Source organism: Scyliorhinus torazame, chromosome 2 (assembly GCF_047496885.1).
Source record: "Scyliorhinus torazame isolate Kashiwa2021f chromosome 2, sScyTor2.1, whole genome shotgun sequence".
NCBI classification, from domain to species: Eukaryota; Metazoa; Chordata; class Chondrichthyes; order Carcharhiniformes; family Scyliorhinidae; genus Scyliorhinus; species Scyliorhinus torazame.
In genome coordinates, this window is record NC_092708.1 from 351,098,581 (window position 1) to 351,118,128 (window position 19,548).

The following is a 19,548-nucleotide window of genomic DNA, read 5'->3' on the forward strand; positions in this document are numbered from 1 at the left end:
GTGGTCTTGGCATCCCAAGAAGAAGGAGGAGGATAACCACTCCTGGTGACGGTGAAGGTCACCACAGCCCTTGACGTCTATGCCACCGGTTCATTTCAGGACTCATGCGGGAACCTGTGTGCCATTTCTCAATCTAGAGCCCACAGATGCATTCCGGAGGTGAGTCACGGGTGCACTGTACGCCCAGGCATCAGGCTTTATTACCTTTGAGCTAGACCAGGTCCACCAAGATTCCCAGGCTGCTAGATTCTCTACCTTCGCCGGGATGCCCCAGGTCCAGGGGGTAATCGATGGCACGCATGTCAGCCAGTGTGCACTGGGGCATCAGGAATCCATAATAACAGGAAAGAGTGCCACTTTCTCAATGCTCAGATGCGACCACCACTTCCATATCATGCATGTTTGTCTGCTACCCAGGGAGCATTTATAACGGTGACAACCTGGGGCATGCGGAGATTCTCGGCATCTTTGATGATCCAGAATGGCGGGTTGGCTCTTGGGAGACAAGGGATACCCACTGAGATCCTGGCTGATGATGCCGGTGCAGAGGCTTGCGGCTAATGATGCCGGTGCAGAGGCTTGCGACTGATGTGGAGACTCGTTATAATGAGGCCCATGTTGCCACCTGTGCTGTCATTGAGCAGTGCATCGGAATGCTGAAAATACGGGTCCGAAGCCTGGACCACTCTGGTGGTGCTCTGCAGTACCCCCCCCCCCCCCCCCCCCCCCCCCCAAAAGGGTCTCCCGCTTTGTGATCTGCTGCGTCCTCCACAACCTGGAACAGCAGCGGGGTGACATGCTGGAGGAGGAGGAGGGACAATGCAGCCTCATCTGAGGAAAAGAAGGCGAACCAGGACGGCATGGAGGAAGAGCTCGGAGAATGGAGGACAGGCAGCGGCAAGGGTCCGATTGCCCGGAGATGCTCACCACATTTTAATTGGACAAAGCTGTGTCCGTCAACTCAAACCTCTTTCCCCCCCCCCCCCCCCTACAATTTCCTTTTCTTCTCCCCCCGTTTCCCTCCTTCCCCTACTCATTTCCCTCCTACTTCCCGAGGGTCTGTGTGACATCACTCCAGGGTGATGGCCCTGTGTTGGCATTGTCAGCGGGTTGATGTATAAGGGAGGAGAATGATCATAACTCGAGTAAAGTTCTGCTGTTCCTCAGTGTCTGCAAAAGTCTGACTCCTGTCTTTCTGCTGACAGTGCGCTCACACTTATCCTCTGTACGGGGTGTGCATCGGGTGTATTTGATCTTGGACCACTGTGCGGGGGGGGTTGAGGAAGTGGAGGGCAACAAGCCTCGAGAAGCCAGGCCAGGTTGGCATGCCCAAAGCGAGGAGCAGGTCTATGCACTGCCATGCTTCTGTGTTGACTGGAGTGGGTGGTGAGGGAGAGCTTAAAAGCAGCTCACACTTTTTAGCAGTGATGAGCTGAGGCAATAGTCCGGCAAATCGGATGGCAAGACAGCCAGTATTGGCAAGAAGCTTGTGGGGGCTCATTTTTGGCACTGACTGCCATCGAATACTGACTGCGATCTTGCCAGCCCGGCTGCCGAGAAACGCCGCGTCAAACGCACCCAAGATGACGCTTTCAAATGTTTCTGTTGAATCGCGCCCCTTATGTGTTGTGGAATTTTGTTAAATGCCACCTGGAAATTCAAGTGCAACTAATAGAGCGTGCAACTTGGGATATTAATTAATTAATATCCCAAAAATGTTGGTCAAGTGGATTTTTTTCCTTTTGATTGCATGTTAATTAAATTGATATCCAGATCATTAAGTGTATGCATGATTGATTCCACAAGATGAGAGTTGCCTAACTTTGATATCCTTTTTGAATAATGGCTGGCCTGTTATCAAACTACTAATATTCCCATTTCCACTGTCCCTTTTAATGTCTATAATCTCTCAGCATGGCGGGATGCAATTGATCAGACTATGCAGTCATTGAGTCATTTAAGCCTGAAAAAAACCTCAGTTATATTAATACCAGGCATTTTTAGGTTTGGTGGGGTTGCGGGTTGTTGGGTTTGTACTATATCTGCCGTCTGATGCCCTAGTATCTAATGTTTTTCATACTTTGGATAATAGTGGGATTGCTGCACAGTAACCAACATGGAGCAACAGTTTTGATGCCAAGAGTGTCAAATGAACTAATCACGTGTCAGCCCAGAGAAAATATCGAAGCTCCTCAGAAAAGTGCAAGGATATCCACTATTGATAGCACTGCCAAAAAACCTGAAAATTGGAATGCTGTTCCTATGAAAGAGGATACTGATAATGGCAATGATGGTGATGATGAAAGGTCCCAGGACACAGCATTAAACACAGCAAATTCAGTTTCTACTGTTAACTATACCAACTCTACAAGAAGTGAAATCCAGAACATCACAGATTTGAGTGCTTCCTCTTTGAAAATGTTTGTCCACCCAGATATTAGAAAAATGCAAGCAAGATATAAGCATTCTGAAAAAACAAATAAAGGCATTGAAGAATGTAAGGATTTGTGTACTATCTTGCTGACATCACCAAAGATCAATATACCAAGAAGACGAGGACTAGAAGTTGTAAAATCAAAATCTGACCATGTTGATGGACTGGAAAGTAAATCGGTAAGTAAAATAAACAGATATATATATATATATATATATAAAAGGTCAACCGTTTATATAAATATATGTATTTGTTTTTGATAATTTTTATGTGATATGTAAACGTTTTTCTGTTGTAGCTAATTGTTGAAATGGGTGCAATTCATTGGAAATTTATTAAATATTTTAGCAATATACACACTTTAATGAAACAACATTTAGGATTTTGCAATTACAGAAAAATAATTCGTTTGTTTTATCTACAATTTAAGATTCATTAAAAAAAAAATGTGAGGCTCAATGTGTCATGGAATATTTGTAATTAATTAAATTTTGAATATATTATATTCATTCATAAATATTGGGTATAGAACTATAGTAAGATTTTCATGTTAATTTTTTTGTTATTTGCTCTTGAGAAAAGTCAAATGCTATTCTACAGCTGAAACACATTTGGTGCATTTCATAAATTTGACTGATAACTACCTTCAATGAAAACAACTCTTCTGCATCAAAGTCGCATTCACATTTTGAAAATAATGATTGCTCATTATGTTACTGGAGAAACACCATCGTTATCATCTTCCTACATCGCACTCTTTAGCTCCTCTTTTTTTATAAATTTGGAGTACCCAATTCATTTTTTCCAATTAAGGGCAATTTAGTGTGGCCAATCCACCTACCCTGCACATCTTTGGGTTGTGGGGGTGAAACCCACGCAAACATGGGAAGAAAGTGCAAACCCCATCCAGAGCCGGGATCGAACCTAGGACCTTGGCGCTGTGAGGTAGCAGTGCTAACCACTGCGCCACCATGCGCTGCCAGAGTTGCAAAATTAGTTGTAATGAGCTGCGCAATTTGAATCATTCTGTCCCTCCCACACATTTTTTCTTGGAAGATAATTTTTGGCTTCTGGAGAATTGTTCAAAGGCCAATTTTATGTATGAGGCAAGACGATGAATGTTGACAAGCCAATCAGCCAAGAGAGAGTTGAGGCAAATTGTGGCCTCTTCTATGCAACTGGCGTAACAGTGAGAGCCCTGAAGAAAGCTGTTGGGGAGAATATGAGGAATTAGAATCTCAATTTTGGAAACACAAATATTGAAGTACTCAGCAGGTCTGGCAGCATTCTTGGAGACAATAGGAGAGAGTAGCTTGGCCTGGAATTTTCCAGGATTCTGGGTGCGATGCTCCGATCGAGGGACTAAGTGTCCGCGCCGTGAATGCCGTCACAAAACGGGTGCGGTGACTACGGCGCTGGAGCGGTTCATGCCGCTCCAGCCTCCCCAGCGCCAAATGGGCGCCGCGCCAACCCGCGCATGCACAGTTGGGCCGCGCCAACCTGCGCATGCGTGGGGGACTTCTTAAGCGCGCCGGCCCCGACCCAACATGGCGTGGGGGTTCAGGGGCTGGCCGCGCAACAAAGTAGGCCCGCGGGGGGGGGGGGGGGGGGGGCGGCCCGCCGATCGGTGGGCCCCGATCGCGTGCCAGACCCCATCGGAGGCCCCCCTCCCCCCGTGAAGGAGTGCTTTCCCTGCCCCACAGGCCGCCCCCCCCCCCCCCCCCCCCCGACTCTTCGCGCAGAGTTCCCGCCGGCAGCGACCAGGGGTGAAAGGCGCCGGCGGGACTCTGCCGTTTCCATTCGGGCCGGAGAATCGGCGGCCCGGCCGCGGACAGCGGCCTGTGACCGGCGCCGCGCTGGCACAAATGGCGGCGATTCTCCGCACCTCGGAAAATTGCGCACCGGCGTCGTGGCACGGTTGCGGCGAGTCTCCGGCCCGGCACGGGGCTGAGAGAATCGCGCCCTTTGTGCTTTTTCAGATTGATAGAAGTAATAGTTTTTTTAACATCTGTATTCAAGTTTAACAACATCTTGGTTGTGTGAGAGTTAAAGTTTCTCATTGCAGTACAGGAATCATAAAAGCTACTCAAATTATATGTGTAATACTAAAAAGCAAATGTTGCCAAATTAATCCAGACGGAATGGGGAATGGGGTGTAATGGAGGGTACTTTATCTTGTGTTAAAGATTGCCATTATGACAAAGATAATTTAAAGGTTAGATAAGAATAGGGAAGAATGGCTGCCTTTATTGAGCATAATTGAGTACTGATCTACATTTCAATCGATTGACAACCACCCATTTCAGCACTTTAATCCTGTTCTCTGAGATCAGTTAGACCACATTTGGAATATTGCATGCAGTCCTGGTTGGCACACTACCAGAAGGACGTGGATGCTTTGGAAAGAGTGCAAAGAAGGCTTACCAGGATGTTGCCTGGCTGGAGGGTGTTAGCTATGAGAGGAGGTTGAATTAACGCGTGTTGTTTACTTTGGAAAGACGGAGGCTGAGGGGAGACCTGATTGAGGTCTACAAAATTATGGGATGTATAGACCGGGTGAATAATCAAAAGCTTTTTCCCAGGGTGGAAGACTCAATTACAAGGGGGCACAGGTTCAAGGTGAGAGGGGGAAAGTTTAGGGGAAATGCTTTGCACGCAGAGGGTGCCTGGAATGCGTTGCTAGTGGAGGTGGTGGAGGCAGGCACAATAGCCACGTTTCAGATGTATCTTGATAGACACGTGAACGGATGGGGAATGAATTGATATAGATCGTTTGGGCAATAAGTGGTAGGTCTAAATTAGAAATCAAGATCGGCACAGGCTTGGTGGGCCGAAGGACCTGTTCCTGTGCTGTAGTGTTCTTTATCAATAAACTCATCAAGACCTTTCTGGATGGCAATACTAGATTATTCAGGTGGACTACTCAAGATAGACATTAACCGGTACCTGCAATGTCCACAATTTTAGTGATGTGGAGATGCCAGCGTTGAACTGTGGTGAGCACAGTAAGAAGTCTTATAACACCAGGTTAAAGTCCAACAGGTTTGTTTCAAACACTAGCTTTCGGAGCACTGCTCCTTCCTCACCTGAGGAAAGAGCAGTGCTCCGAAAGCTAGTGTATGAAACAAACCTGTTGGACTTTAACCTGGTGTTGTAAGACTTCTTACTGTGCACAATTTTAGTAACTGAGAAGTCGGCCCCACCAACAGCAGATGGTCAATAGATAATTAATTGGTGAATGTCTCTCAGGGAGAAGTCTTAAACTCTGAATAGCTTTATTATTTAGTAATCTTTATTATCTGGTTGACAATTATTTTTGAGATAAACTATTTGACAGCTTTTATAATCACTCTTGCTTTCTTTAAATGTACAGGAAAAGACAATTACTCTCACTAAATGGATCATCCAACAGATAAAAAGCAGCAATGAGATCTGTGTTGAAGGAAAAAGGTAACTCCCTTTACTTTAGAAATAAAAGTGGGAAAATAGTATTATGAAGAGGTCCCGTTTTTTTAACCCTGTCTCCATTTTTACCCCCTCCCTTGTCCTGAAGTGCATTATTCTTGACTGCTCTTGAACCAATGGTGACATGAACAACATTCTTATGAGCGTGGTTCGAATCTGGAAGGTACTTCCTGAGAATGTGGGAAAGCAGTAAAAATCAAAACTTTCATTGGATAAGCACCTGAAGAGAGGAAATGTGCAGGGCTGCAGGGAAAGGGTGGGTAGTGGGACTAGCTGAGATGTTCTTGCAAAGACATCCACACCAGGCTAAATGGCCCCCTTCTGTGCTGCAATCATTCTAGCCTGATTGTGAACAGGCTAATCAACCTAAAAGGGTGTCATAGAAGAGCTTAGTCTTGTCTCCACTTGACATTCAGGAGATAGTCATTATATCGATCAGCACCAAACATTCTAGCCAATTTTTACGCTCCTACTGCCAAGTTGAGATCAGTTACCATAGCTTTGGGACTAAACCAGAAACCTCTGTGTATATATGACTATGGTAAACAGTAACAAGCTGAGGTACTGGGAGAGAAGATGTTGCATGTTTTTCTTTCTAAGCAAAAATCCGTCTCAAATATTTTATCTGCAACATACTGTAAAACTAGGGAAATGTTTCCATCTAAAGAATCTGAAGGAGGCCAAATTCAGAGGATGTACTGGCAAGGAATTTCCTCAAGAGCTGCTCCCGCTTTGCCAATATAACTTCTCAAGAAACATTAGATTTATGTATGCACCTTATTTCGATGTGTTGATGGAGCTTAGATTTGTTTGAACAAACGTGTAATGGTATTTCAGTAATCTGTGCCTTCAGCGACATCATCCCAAAGCATGAGATCAGTTTCCACATTTAAGACTGCCTGCTATACCTCTCTCGACCCATCCATTGACTCTAAATTGTGAGACTACCTGTCTGACATAAAATCATAGAACTTACAGTGCAGAAGGAGGCCATTCAGCCCATCGAGTCTGCACTGGCCCTTGGAAAGAGCACTCTACTTAAGCCCCACACCTCCACACCCAGTACTATATGAGCAGAAATTTCTAGCTAAATATTGGGAGAGCTGAAACTATTATTTTTGGTCCCCGCTATAATTCCTGAGCCACCAATTTTATCCTTCTCCCTGGCAATTGTCTCAGGCTTAATCAGGTCACTCACCACTTCAGTATCATAATTGACCTGGAGATGAGCTTCCTACCACATATCAGCAACATCATCAGCTGCTGAAACCCTCATCCATGCTTTTGTTACTTCTAGACTTGACTATCCAACAGTCTTGGATAGTCTCCTGTCTTCCACTCTTCATAAACATTAGCTCATTCACAATTCTGTTGTTCAGATCCTAACTACTATCAGGCCCCTTTATCACTCATCTCATTGGCTCTCAGTCTGGCAATGAATAAGTTTTAAGATTCTCATTCCTGTTTTCAAATTCTTCCATGCCCCCCCCCCCCCCCCTCTCTGCAGTTTCCAACCCTACAAGTCTTCACAACCTATATGCTCCTCTAATTCCAACCTAATGGTTCTCCCCTATTGTAATCACTCCATGATTGCCACCATGCTTTCAGCTGTCTTGACTTTAAATTCTGGAATTATCACCCTAAACCCCTCTGCCTTTCTACCTCTCTTCCATCCTTTTAGATACTCTTTAAAATCTATCCCTTTGACCAAACCGTTAGTCATCAGTCCTAATATCTCCTTATGTATCTTGGTGTCAAAGTTGGTTAATAATGCTTCTGTGAAGCACCTTGGGATGATTACCAAGTGAAGAGGACTTTACTAATGTAAATTTTTGTAATGCAGTTTATGGGCATAGTAAAATCGAAGGAAATAAAACTGATAATGGAAGTAAAAACAGTATAATTGAAATAAAACTAGAAGCATTTGAGAGAAATGGAACTGCAAATTATGCTTGCATTCTCTTTGTTCCAGTATATAGAGGTATGTTTGAATTTACAGTATCTATTTCCTCTTGTCCTCCTTTGCTATATTGGGTATTGAATGTGTTTATGAAATTTTAAATTACTTTACCAATTTTTATAATTAAATAACTGCTTTTTTTTTTTTGTTTGTGGGGTACTTTTTTTGATCAGAAAATGTTGGCTGTACTCAGCAAATCAGACAGTGTCTGTGGAGAGAGATACAAAATTGACGGGCTGAATCTTTCCAACCTCCTGAAGGCAGAGAGAGAAATAGTGGGGTGTCACATCACAATAGCTCCCTGTCGCTTTTTCACCTCTAGGACATTTCTCACGGGGCAAATGGCATCGGGGTCAGCTGACCTCGCCACTTGAGGCCATTTTGCAATGGCGCTAGTTCTTTTCTGCCATTGAAGCTGCTCTCTGTGATATGAAGTGATTACTGGTTCAATTGAAGCAGTCTTCTGGTAAATGTCGAGTGGCTATCGAAGACCGGCTCCATGGCCAGATGTTAGCGTTGAGGGGATAAAAGACCGATGGTCAACTACTCCTGCGGAGGTATATTCCCCTACATTCCAATGACCCTATTAGCTTCAGGCCTATATTTTTGAGGATTTCAATGCAGGCATCCAAGGGCATCTCTGTGTTAAGCTGCCCTCTCCCCATGCCTGCCTGCTTCAGCAGCATCCACCTCTCCTGGGAGCTGCCACCAGACATTACTGTCGGCTCTCTGGGCCTTGAGCTAGCAGGAACCTAATGATGCAAGTGGGCTTAGCATTGGAGTCTTGACCCCTGCTGGATGCCCAATGTTTCAGGTCGATGATCCTTTGTCAGAACTGGGATAAATTTGAGCTTGGTTAATTTGTGCAGCATATCTGGTACTTTCTTTGTTAGTTTAAATTGGAATGTTTTCCCAAACAGAGATGCTGATGGAGTATACTGGCATAGTAATGTAATTGCTGAACGAATTGAACAAACAGAAGTGAAATCTATTACTGGCTCGATTTATGTTCTGAAAGGTCCATTGGATTATGTTGCAATGAAGAACGAAGGTAAGTAGCACTTAATAGATTAATAAATAAGGTAAAAAAATGTGGAACAGGGACAAGTGGGCAGAATGGATTGCTAGCTGGCTTCAAGTAAAAAGCAGAGAGTGGAAATAAAGGGTGGTTATTTAAGTGACAGAAGGTGGAAAATGGTGTTCCACAAGGATCATGAATATATTTGCAGAGTGGGCGAACAGTTGGCAAACCAAGTTCAGCACAGATAAATGCATGATGGTACATTTAGGTAGGGGAAAAAAGAGAGAGCTCACTTATTACACAGAAGGTGCAAGTTGCAACACATGTTAGAAAGATCAAACACTAAGCTTTATTTCTAGAGGGATTTCATCGAAAAGGGGGGAAGTTATGCTTAAACCCTTATTGAACTGCATGTGGTTTTGACCACCATATTATAAAAAGGATGTAGAAGCACTGAAAAGAATAGACAGGATTAAAAGGATGATACCAGAAATGAGTGGGTGTGCATATCAGGAAAAGATTGACTGCTTGGGTTTCGTTTAGAAAAATAAGGCTGAGCGGTGACCTATGGGCGGAACGGTAGCGCCGTTGCTTCACAGCTCCAGGGTCCCAGGTTTGATTCCCGGCTTGGATCACTGTCTGTGAAGTCTGCACATTCTTCCTGTGCCTGCTTTGCTCCGGTTTCCTCCCACAAGACCCGAAAGACATGCTGTTAGGTGAATTGGACATTCTGAATTCTCCCTCTGTGTGCCCAAACAGGCACCCAAATGTGGCGTCTAGGGGCTTTTCACAATAACTTCATTGCAGTGCTAGTGACAATAAAGATTTTTTTTTAAGTTTAAAAAAAAATGTAATTAAAAGGGGTATTTCAAATTACAAAAGGTTTTGTGGAGTGGATGCAGAGAGCATAACTAGAGACCATCAATATAACAGAGTTCCAAGAAGTCCAGTAGGGAATTCAGAAGAAAGTTCATCCAAAGATTGGTGAGAATGTAGAACTCGCTACCACACAGAATGTTTGAACGAAATAGGATAGATGTATTTAAGGGGAAGCTAGACAAATATGCAAGGCAGAAAGGAATAGAGGATTACGATGAAAAATTTAAATGAGGGAAGTTTGGAGAAGGCTCAAATACAGCATTAATGCTAGCATGGACCGTTTGTGCAGAATAGCCTGTTTCTGTGCTGTATATCCCAGTTAATCCTGTGGTATAATAAAGTATCCTTATATGTACTGTTGGAAAATGCTGTTGGAGACCAGGGGCAGAATTCTCCCCCAACGGCGGGATGTCCGCCGACTGGCGCCAAAGCCGGCGCCAATCAGACGGGCATCGCGCCGGCCCAAAGGTGCGGAAGGCTCCGCATCTTTGGCGGCCTAGCCCCAACATTGAGGGGCTAGGCCGACGCCAGAGGGATTTCCGCCCCGCCAGCTGGCGGAAATGGCGTTTGTTTCCCCGCCAGCTGGCGCGGAAATGCGGCGCATGCGCGGGAGCGTCAGCGGCCGCTGTCAGTTTCCCGCGCATGCGCAGTGGGGAGAGTCTCTTCCGCCTCCGCCATGGTGGAGGCCGTAGCGGAGGCGGAAGGGAAAGAGTGCCCCCACGGCACAGGCCTGCCCGCGGATCGGTGGGCCCCGATCGCGGGCCAGGCCACCGTGGGGCACCCCCGGGGCCAGATCGCCCCGCGCCCGGAGCCCGCCCATGCCGCCTGGTCCCGCCGGTAAATACCAGGTTTGATTTACGTCGGCGGGACAGGCAATTCCTGGGCGGGACTTCGGCTCATCCGGGCCGGAGAATCCAGCGGGGGGTCCCGCCAACCGGCGCAGCCCGATTCCCGCCCCCGCCCAATCTCCGGGAGCGGAGACTTCGGCGGGGGCGGGATTCACGGCGGCCAACGGCCATTCTCCGACCCGGCGGGGGGTCGGAGAATGACACCCCAAATGTTTTAGAATTATAATTCTGTAGGCTTTGATTTAAAGCTTCGTGCTCCTTGGCTAAATTAACAACATTAGACATTGTCATTTTACAAAGATGTGAATTAGGAACAGGCCACTCAGTCCCTCGGCCTGCTCCACGATTCAATAAGATCATGGTTAACCTCATTGTAATGTCAACTGCATATTCGTGTCTACTCCAATAGCCTTTCACCCCCTTGCTTATTATCTACCACTGCTTTTAAAAGATCTTCCACTGCTTTTTGAGGAAGAGAGTTCCAAAGATGCTCAACCCTCTGAGAGAATTTTCTTTCCCCTCATCTTTGTCCTAAATTGGTGACCCTTTATTTTTAAACAGTGACCCCTAGTACTAAACTTTCCCATAACATCCCCTCCACATCGACCCTGTCAGGATGTTGTATGTCACACAAGTCTCTTTCCATTTTGTCCACCTCATCTAAGTACATATCCATCAGTTCAATTCTTTTTTTTTAACAAACTATTTTATTGAGGTATTTTAGGCACATAGAAAAAGTGACACTGTACAGTACAAAAAAAAAGAAGTTAAGACACAAATTACAAATTAAACATAGTGCAAACCACGGCTCTGTTGACGCACAGACCTGCCTCAATATCCGCCTATTCTACTCTACTCTACGCTTGCATCCCCCCCCCCCCTACTGACGCTTACTCCTCTGTGAAGAAGTCAATAAATGGCTGCCACCTTCGGGCGAACCCTAGTAGCGAATCTCTCAAGGCAAACTTGACTTTCTCTAGGCCAAGAAAGCTCGCCATGTCCGATAACCATACCTCAGCCCTCGGGGGCTTTGAGTCCCTCCATGCTAACAGTATTCGTCACCGGGCTACCAGAGAAGCAAAGGCCAGAACGTCGGCCTCTGTCTCTTCCTGGACTCCCGGGTCCTCCGAAACCGCAAAGGTTGCTGCCTCCGGGCTCATTACCACCTCCGTTTTCAATACCCGGGACATGACATCTGTGAATCCCTGCCAGTACCCCCTGAGTTTAGGGCACAACCAGAACATGTGTACATGGTTAGCCGACCCTCTGCCGCATCTAGCACACTTGTCCTCCAGCCCGAAGAATCTGCTCATCTGGGCCACCGTCATGTGGGCCCGGTGCACGACCTTAAACTGGATCAGGCTGAGCCTGGCGTATGTTGCAGTCGTGTTTACTCTGCTCAGGGCTTCTGCCCAAATACCGTCCTCCAGCTACCCCCCGAGCTCCTCCTCCCACTTAAGCTTCAGGTCCTCGGTCTGCGTATCCTCAGTTCCCATTAGTTCCTTGTAGACGTCTGAAACTCTACGCTCTCTCGCCTCTCCCCTAGAAACTACCCTGTCCTGCCTCCCCTTTGGCAGGAGACATGGGGAGGACGGCACCAGACTGCGTATAAAATCCCTCACCTGCAAATATCTAAAGTCGTTCCCTCTCCCCAATCCAAACTTCTCCAGCGCCCTCATGCTCGGAAAGCTCCTTTCCAGGAACAGATGACCCATCCTCACGATCCCCGCCCTCCTCCACAGTCGATACCCCCCGTCCTTGTTCCCCGGGGCAAATCGATGGTTGCCGCAGATTGGGATCCACACCAATGCTCTTACCTCCCCTACATGCCTCCTCCACACGCCCCTGATCCGAAGAGCCGCCACCACTATCGGGCTGGTGGAGTACTGTGCCAGCGGAAGCGGCAGAGGCGCCGTGATCAGGGCTGTTAAAACTAGTGCCCCTGCACGAAGCAGCCTCCATCCGCTCCCAAACGGGCAGTATTTTTTCTGGAGCTGGGTAATCATTTTGAGGTGCAGACCATTATTATAAGAACCAACTAATATTTGGAGGTATCGTATATGAAAGTTTTCAAACAAACGGTAGCAGAAATTTGGATTTTTGTTTTAACAAACAATTTTATTGAGGTATTTTAGGCATATAGAAAAAATGACATCGTACAGTACAAACAAAAAAAGAAATCCAGACACAAATTACACATGAAACATACCGCAAACCACGGCTCTGTTCACGCACGACCTCCCTCAATATCCCCCTACTCTACTCTACTCTACTCTACCCTAGGCCCCCCCCCCCCCCCAACCTCTCCTGCTGAAGCTTACTCTGCGAAGAAGTTAATAAATGGCTGCCACCTTCGGGCGAACCTCTCAAGGCGAACTTGACTTTCTCTAGGCCAAGAAAGCTCGCCATGTCCGATAGTGATACCTCAGCCCTCGGGGGCTTTGAGTCCCTCCATGCTAACAGTATTCGTCGCCGGGCTACCAGGGAAGCAAAGGCCCGAACATCGGCTTCCCTTTCTCCCTGGACTCCCGGATCCTCCGAAATCCCAAAGATTGCCACCTCAGGACTCATTACCACCCCAGTTTTCAACACCCGGGACATGACATCTGCGAATCCCTGCCAATACCCCCCGAGTTTAGGGCAAGATCAGAACATGTGTACATGGTTAGCTGGCCCTCCGGCGCATCTAGCACACTTGTCCTCCAGCCCGAAGAATCTGCTCATCTGGGCCACCTTCATGTGGGCCCGGTGCACAACCTTAAACTGGATCAGGCTGAGCCTGGCCCTGGCGCATGTTGCGGTCGCGTTTACTCTGCTCATGGGTTCTGCCCAAATACCGTCCTCCAGCTCCCCCCCGAGCTCCTCCTTACACTTAATATTCAGGTCCTCGGTCTGCGTATCCTCAGCTCTCATAAGCTCCTTGTAGACGTCTAAAACTCTACCCTCTCCACCGCTCCCCTAGAAACTACCCTGTCCTGCCTCCCCTTCGGCGGAAGACGTGGGAAGGACGGCACCATTCTGCGTACAAAATCTCTCCCCTGCAAGTATCTAAAGTCGTTCCCTCTCGTCATCCCAAACTTCCCCTCCAGCGCCAGCATGCTCGGAAAGCACCCTTCCAGGAACAGATCCCCCATCCTCACAATCCCCGCCCTCCTCCACAGTTTATACCCCCCGCCCATGTTCCCCGGGGCAAATCGGTGGTTGCCGCGTATTGGGGTCCACACTGATGCTCTTATTCCCCTACCTGCCTCCTCCACTGGAGGAGCTGGTGGAGTACCGTGCCGGCGAAAGCGGCAGAGGCGCCGTGACCAGGGCTGCTAAGCTAGTATCCCTGCGCGAAGCAGCCTCCATCCGCTCCCAAACTGACCCCGCACCCACCATCCATTTCCTTATCATCGCTATGTTGGCCGCCCAGTAATAGTTGCTGAAGTTCGGCAACGCCAGCCCCCCTTCTCCTCTGTTCCTTTCAAGCATCGCCCTCTTCACCCACGGGGACTTCCCTGACCATACAAATCCCAGAATAATTTTATTCAGCCTCTTAAAGAAGGACCGCGGGAGACACTGAAAAACAAACAAGAACTGCGGGAGAATCGTCATCAGTTCAATTCTACCATCAGTAGTAAAAGATAACTTATGTTATGAGGAGGTTTTTTCTTATAACAGAAGTTCAGAGCAAGTTGATTTGTTTATTGTGTTATTTTCTAGTAACATTGCTCATATGATCATGTTGGTTACATGTTTTTGCTTCACAGTTCAATCTGACACTTTTCGGGTCATACCTAGGTATTTCTCTCATGTTAGGTACCAAGGACCACTTCTGTATTCAAGCCCTTGTTCCTGGAGTGTGATTTTTATCTGCACAATATCTTAATAGATAGTATTGTGTAAGGGTCAAACAGAAACTGCACTTTATACTATATTTAACTTGCTAAATATAACATGAACCTTCAATTCTTATAGACTAGGATAGTGGAAGAACACTCCCTGTCAGATCATGATGTATGTTTTAAACTATAAAGTAGGTTTCTTAGAAGTAATTGATAAGAAGTAGGAATGGAGATAGATAGGTTCTTGATGAACAAGGGGATCAGGGGTTATGGGGACGAGAAACCTAATAGCAATGATTGAATGGCGGAGCAGTCTCGATGGGCCGAATGGCCTCACACTGCTCCTGTGTCTTATGTTTCAATTCAATTTGTTTATAGAAGTGCCTTAATTGTTATATTTTCTTTGATAGTACACAACCTTAATTTATTTCCCTGAATATGATACCCACCCAAAAAAATGTTGCTGTTTCAGTTTGTGATGCATAGTTCAAAATTTGGCAGCTCCCTCAACAGTCCCATGTCTACTTTTGGAAAATTGAACTTACAGTCCTGACTCTCTTTCTTTCCTTAATTTTTCAATTTTAGTAAGTTATCTTTTCCTGACACGTACACATGTACCAATTTGTGTAGGTAACAAAGTGAAAATGTATCTGTTTTAATCTGAGAAATGTCAACATACATAATTCCATGCAAAGGTATATTTATCTAATTTCTCCTTTCAATTTGACAATTTACCCTTTATCTATAACAATGCCATGGTCACCTTAAATGAGAATGAAAATTGCTGATATAGATTTAATCCTTAAATTAACCATTTTTTAAAAACAGGATTCTCCGATAAGTTTTTAAAACACTTCTTTTATGGTTTTCCATTGGATTGGAAGGAGTATATCGAAGAATTCCTTGAAAGTAGGAGGTATGTTTCTATTTCTGTTCTGTACTGTACTTTGTGCCTGCTTAATATGCTGTGGTATAAACCAGAATTACCAAGACAAGTAGTGGAAATTTTCAAGAAGCAAACTCCTGGAACATGTCACAGTTTTGTACATTATCTCTCACTCCAATTCAGTTCAGCAGTCACCATTCTTTGTGGATATTGCAAAATGTTGTATCTGCATTTAAACTGGACAAAAATTCAGTAAATTTAAAGAGTATTTGTGGAAACTTTTATCAAATCTTTGCTGAGTATGACTTTCCATTTCTGCCCATTATGCAACAAATATTCCAGGGGAATATAGCAACGTAATTTTTTTTTAAAAACTGGTGGGTGTACATTGGCTATCAAATCAGTGGAGTAAATATTCTTTTCTGGTATTGCTGACATTTCAGGTGTAATATTTGTCTAATTTATGTTCAATTGATAAATTGTCAAATTGCGGAGTCCTCAAGCTAACTCCAAAATCTAACTTGCATCATGTGTGCTCAATTAGTACTTTGAGAGAACATCCATTGTTAACTGTTCAATCACTAGAAAGAATCCATTCCTGTTGAAATATCTACAGTATTTGGAGATGTCTTTGTTCAGTTATTATGTGTATTTCAAGGTTACCACATACAAGTTTTTATATAAATTGCTAAACATCTAGCTTATTGCAAAAAAGATTATCAGTTGAAATTTTAACTTCATGGGAGTGAAGGTGGGAGAAGAAAAAAAATGAGAATATATTGATCACACCTTGCAGAAAAGCAGAACCTATGAGTAACTGCAGACAAGTCTGGGTCACCATTCCCTATTCAAAGGAAGAATATAACATTTGGAAGTGGGAAGGAATGAAGGCTGATTTGGAAGTTCATAATGGGCTTAATTCTAGGGATGGGCTGGAGTGAGTAGGGGGCTGTGGTCTCCATGTGCGTCCCCCCCCCCAACTTACAAATGGGTTGCCAAAATGCTAATAATCTGCCACTTGGAATTTAACAGAGAGCAGTGTTAATTGCTTTAAGGTGCGACTTCTGCTTCACAGGGCCAGAGTCCCAGGTTCGATTCCCGGCTTGGGTCACTGTCTGTGCGGAGTCTGCATATTCTCCCCATGTCTGCACGGGTTTCCTCAGTGTGCTCCGTTTTCCCCCCACGAGTCTCGAAAGACGTGCTGTTAGGCAATTTGGACATTCTGAATTCTCCCTCCATGTACCCGAACAGGCGCCAGAATGTGGCAACGAGGAGCTTTTCACAGTAACTTCATTGCAGTGTTAATAGTGACAATTAAGGATATTATAAATTACATTTTTCAAATAATAATATGTTTTAAAAATCATTAAATCAAACATTCTCATTATTTAGGGAGAAATCTAACAATGCAAACACGAGAAAAACTAAAGATGCCAGAATTCAAAAGTTGCCTTCAGTGAAATCCAGCAAGTCACGAGATGATACAGCTTTAGCAGGTAGCATAGGTGGGACCCAATCCACCAAATACCAGCTTGCTAAAGCAAGGAACTCAACAAAGAAAGAGCGGACAATAAAGTCAAAAATTGAGACTGGTAAGTTTTTAATTATTTGGTAAGCATTGGAAAACTGCATCAAAGGAGTAGGAGTAATACTATTCACTTATTTTTTTAAAAATATATATATAAATGAATATTCATTCGAAGGAAAAATCTTTTGGTAATCACTTCTGATCTATAAGAGTGTGTTACAAATCACTCAGCGTCCAGTGTTCTGTGGCAACAAGTACTTTTGCATGCATATTGTAGTCTGGAACAATGGACTGATGACAGAGGTTCGAACTTTCCTTCATAACATGGCCAATCAGGAATTTTTCCTGCTCTTATTGCCTGCTATTTGCATGTGTTGGAAAGATTTACAGGTTGATAAATTGTTTGATCATGTTATGAATGCATCTTCCAAGTCCTGGGGTGGGATGTGAATCGAAAGCTTCTGGTTCAGAGGTAGGGAAGCTTTCTCTGCGCCACAAGACCTATGGTTTGATTTTTAGCACACATTAATTCAATTTGTTTGTCACTTTGCTGCCTACCATTGAAGAAACTTGGAATATTTGTTTGCAAGGGAGAAAAAAATAGTTTATTGTACTTTCACGTGTTAGGGTTATAGCAAAAATGAAACTTGGCAGATAGAAAAGACATGTTTTGTTTCTTATGATAAAAATTGACCTCACACGGTGCAGTTTTGTGCAGTGATACTTTTGAGGTAAATTTCTTGCTAAGAAAACTTAATTTTAAAAACAAGTAATGTGCATACACCTTTAATTTGTAGAGTGTCAAAGTGAGTCTTCTAGACAGCCTCCCATCTCATGGGATGATCATTTGCACCTTGTCAACACCATTAAATTGGAAGCATTAGGGACAGGAAAAGGTCATTATGCTCAACAGGGCTGTATGAATTAGTACCAATGCACAATTCATTTTCAGATGGCATTGCTGGTCCCACTTAACAATATTTATGTAAATAAATAAATAATTAATATCTCCTTGAAAAAAATCCTTTTTCATATCCTCAATTGGCATGAGAAGGTGGTATGCCGCAAAAATGGTCTGTCGGGCAACAGCTGTTGGAGCAAGGCTGAGAAATTTTGTTTAACAGAATTCTGACTTTTGTGGAGCGCAGATCTCGGTGGGTGGGCATGGTGGATCCTGGCAGGAGCGATGGTGCCTGAGCCTGGGTGAGGTTTGGCAAGCAGTGTTAGGGAGTGGTAGAGGCAGGAGGTATTGGGGAGAAGGGCTGTTGAGTGAGTGTTTGGGGTTTATGGGAAGAGGGGTATGTGTGTGCTGTGGGGGAGAGAGGTTGATAACAGCTTGTGTATGGGGGTTTGGAGCGAGGGGCTTCACTGAGTCTTCCTGGCATCAGGGAATATGGAGAGTTGGGCTGAAACCTACATGAGTATACAAAATAATATTTTTACAAATATACTAACAAGTTTAACAATATATGTGCTTTAATTGTACACTGGCCATTACTGTGCTGATTTATTGTTGTTTCTGGCGTCTGGGATCATGCTATTGTGAGAATTTCTAAAAAATGTATTCTTTCATGGGATGTCGGCATCTTCGGCAAGGCCAGCATTCATTGCCTATCCCTAATTGTCCTTGAGATGGTGATGGTGAGTTAAATGGAAAATAGTTTGTGAAGCATTGCTGTAGTCCTTTGTGTTGCATGTACATAATCCAGCAAGATTACATTCTTTGTTAGCATTGTCTTCATCCTGTATTACATGCATTAATTGCATTGAATATTGAAATGCTGAGATCACTGGTGATTTGATGCAAATGCTTGATCCACAGTCTTGACAGTAATAGAAGGTAAGTAAAGGGAAACTTACTACTCTACACATTTCGTCTAATCATTCCAACTATTTAAAGTAGCCTAGAAGTGTTTGCATTCACTACAGATCATAATAAATGCTATATTTACATGAATCCTAGTCTAAAAAATATTTTCAGACCTTTTTGTCTTCAGTCCTCCCCAATCCCTGCAAAAGGTCATGTAAGGAAACCTGCTATAGTATGTCCAACAAGAGTTGGCATGTCCATGATTCCTCAACTATGATATAGTTTGCTGGCACTCACTCCCCTGTGTAAAATCATACACAAAGAATTGATAACTAAACACTGATGCCACCTGCCCAAATCATACAGCTGCAACATAACAGCATCTTTGTTGGGTGTGTTAGATTGGAACAGCCATTTCTAATATATCACATTTCATATATGATAATACTGGCCGGTTTTGGGATGTGGTCACTGCAGTTTACAGCAGCTTGTATTCGTGTAGCAGTTCTTCACACGTGCAATATTAAACAAAATGACGAGAAGACGTTTGACCGGGTAGAATGGGGGTACTTGATGGCAGTTCTGGAGCAGTTTGGGATTGGACCAAGATTTGTGAACTGGGTAAAGCTGCTATTTAAGTAGCCGAGGGAGAATGGCCGCACAAACAACATCAGCTCGAGATACTTTTCTCTCTGCCGTGGGACTAGGCAGGGATGTCATATGTCGCCCCTGCTGTTTGCACTCGCGATTGAGCCGTTGGCCAAAGCATTAAGAAGTTCGGGGGTATGGAAAGGAATAGTGCGGGGGGGGATAGAGCACAGGGTGTCCTTATATGCCGATGACTTGCTGTTATACGTGTCGGAACCGAGTGTGTCGATAGGGGGAATATT

The 19,548-nt window shown here is 44.7% G+C and overlaps 1 protein-coding gene across 5 annotated transcripts in view; it reads left to right on the top strand.

Annotated features, from left to right (window-relative positions):
* Positions 1-19,548, top strand: part of mis18bp1 (MIS18 binding protein 1) — a 129,616-nt gene that overhangs the window by 43,882 nt on the left and 66,186 nt on the right. For all 5 annotated transcript variants that reach the window (XM_072491100.1, XM_072491119.1, XM_072491138.1 and 2 more), the window contains 5 exons: positions 2,093-2,613; positions 5,808-5,884; positions 8,780-8,910; positions 15,263-15,350; positions 16,713-16,912. In XM_072491100.1, the coding sequence (XP_072347201.1) occupies positions 2,093-2,613; positions 5,808-5,884; positions 8,780-8,910; positions 15,263-15,350; positions 16,713-16,912 (1,017 nt within the window). The remainder of the gene's footprint in view (positions 1-2,092; positions 2,614-5,807; positions 5,885-8,779; positions 8,911-15,262; positions 15,351-16,712; positions 16,913-19,548) is intronic.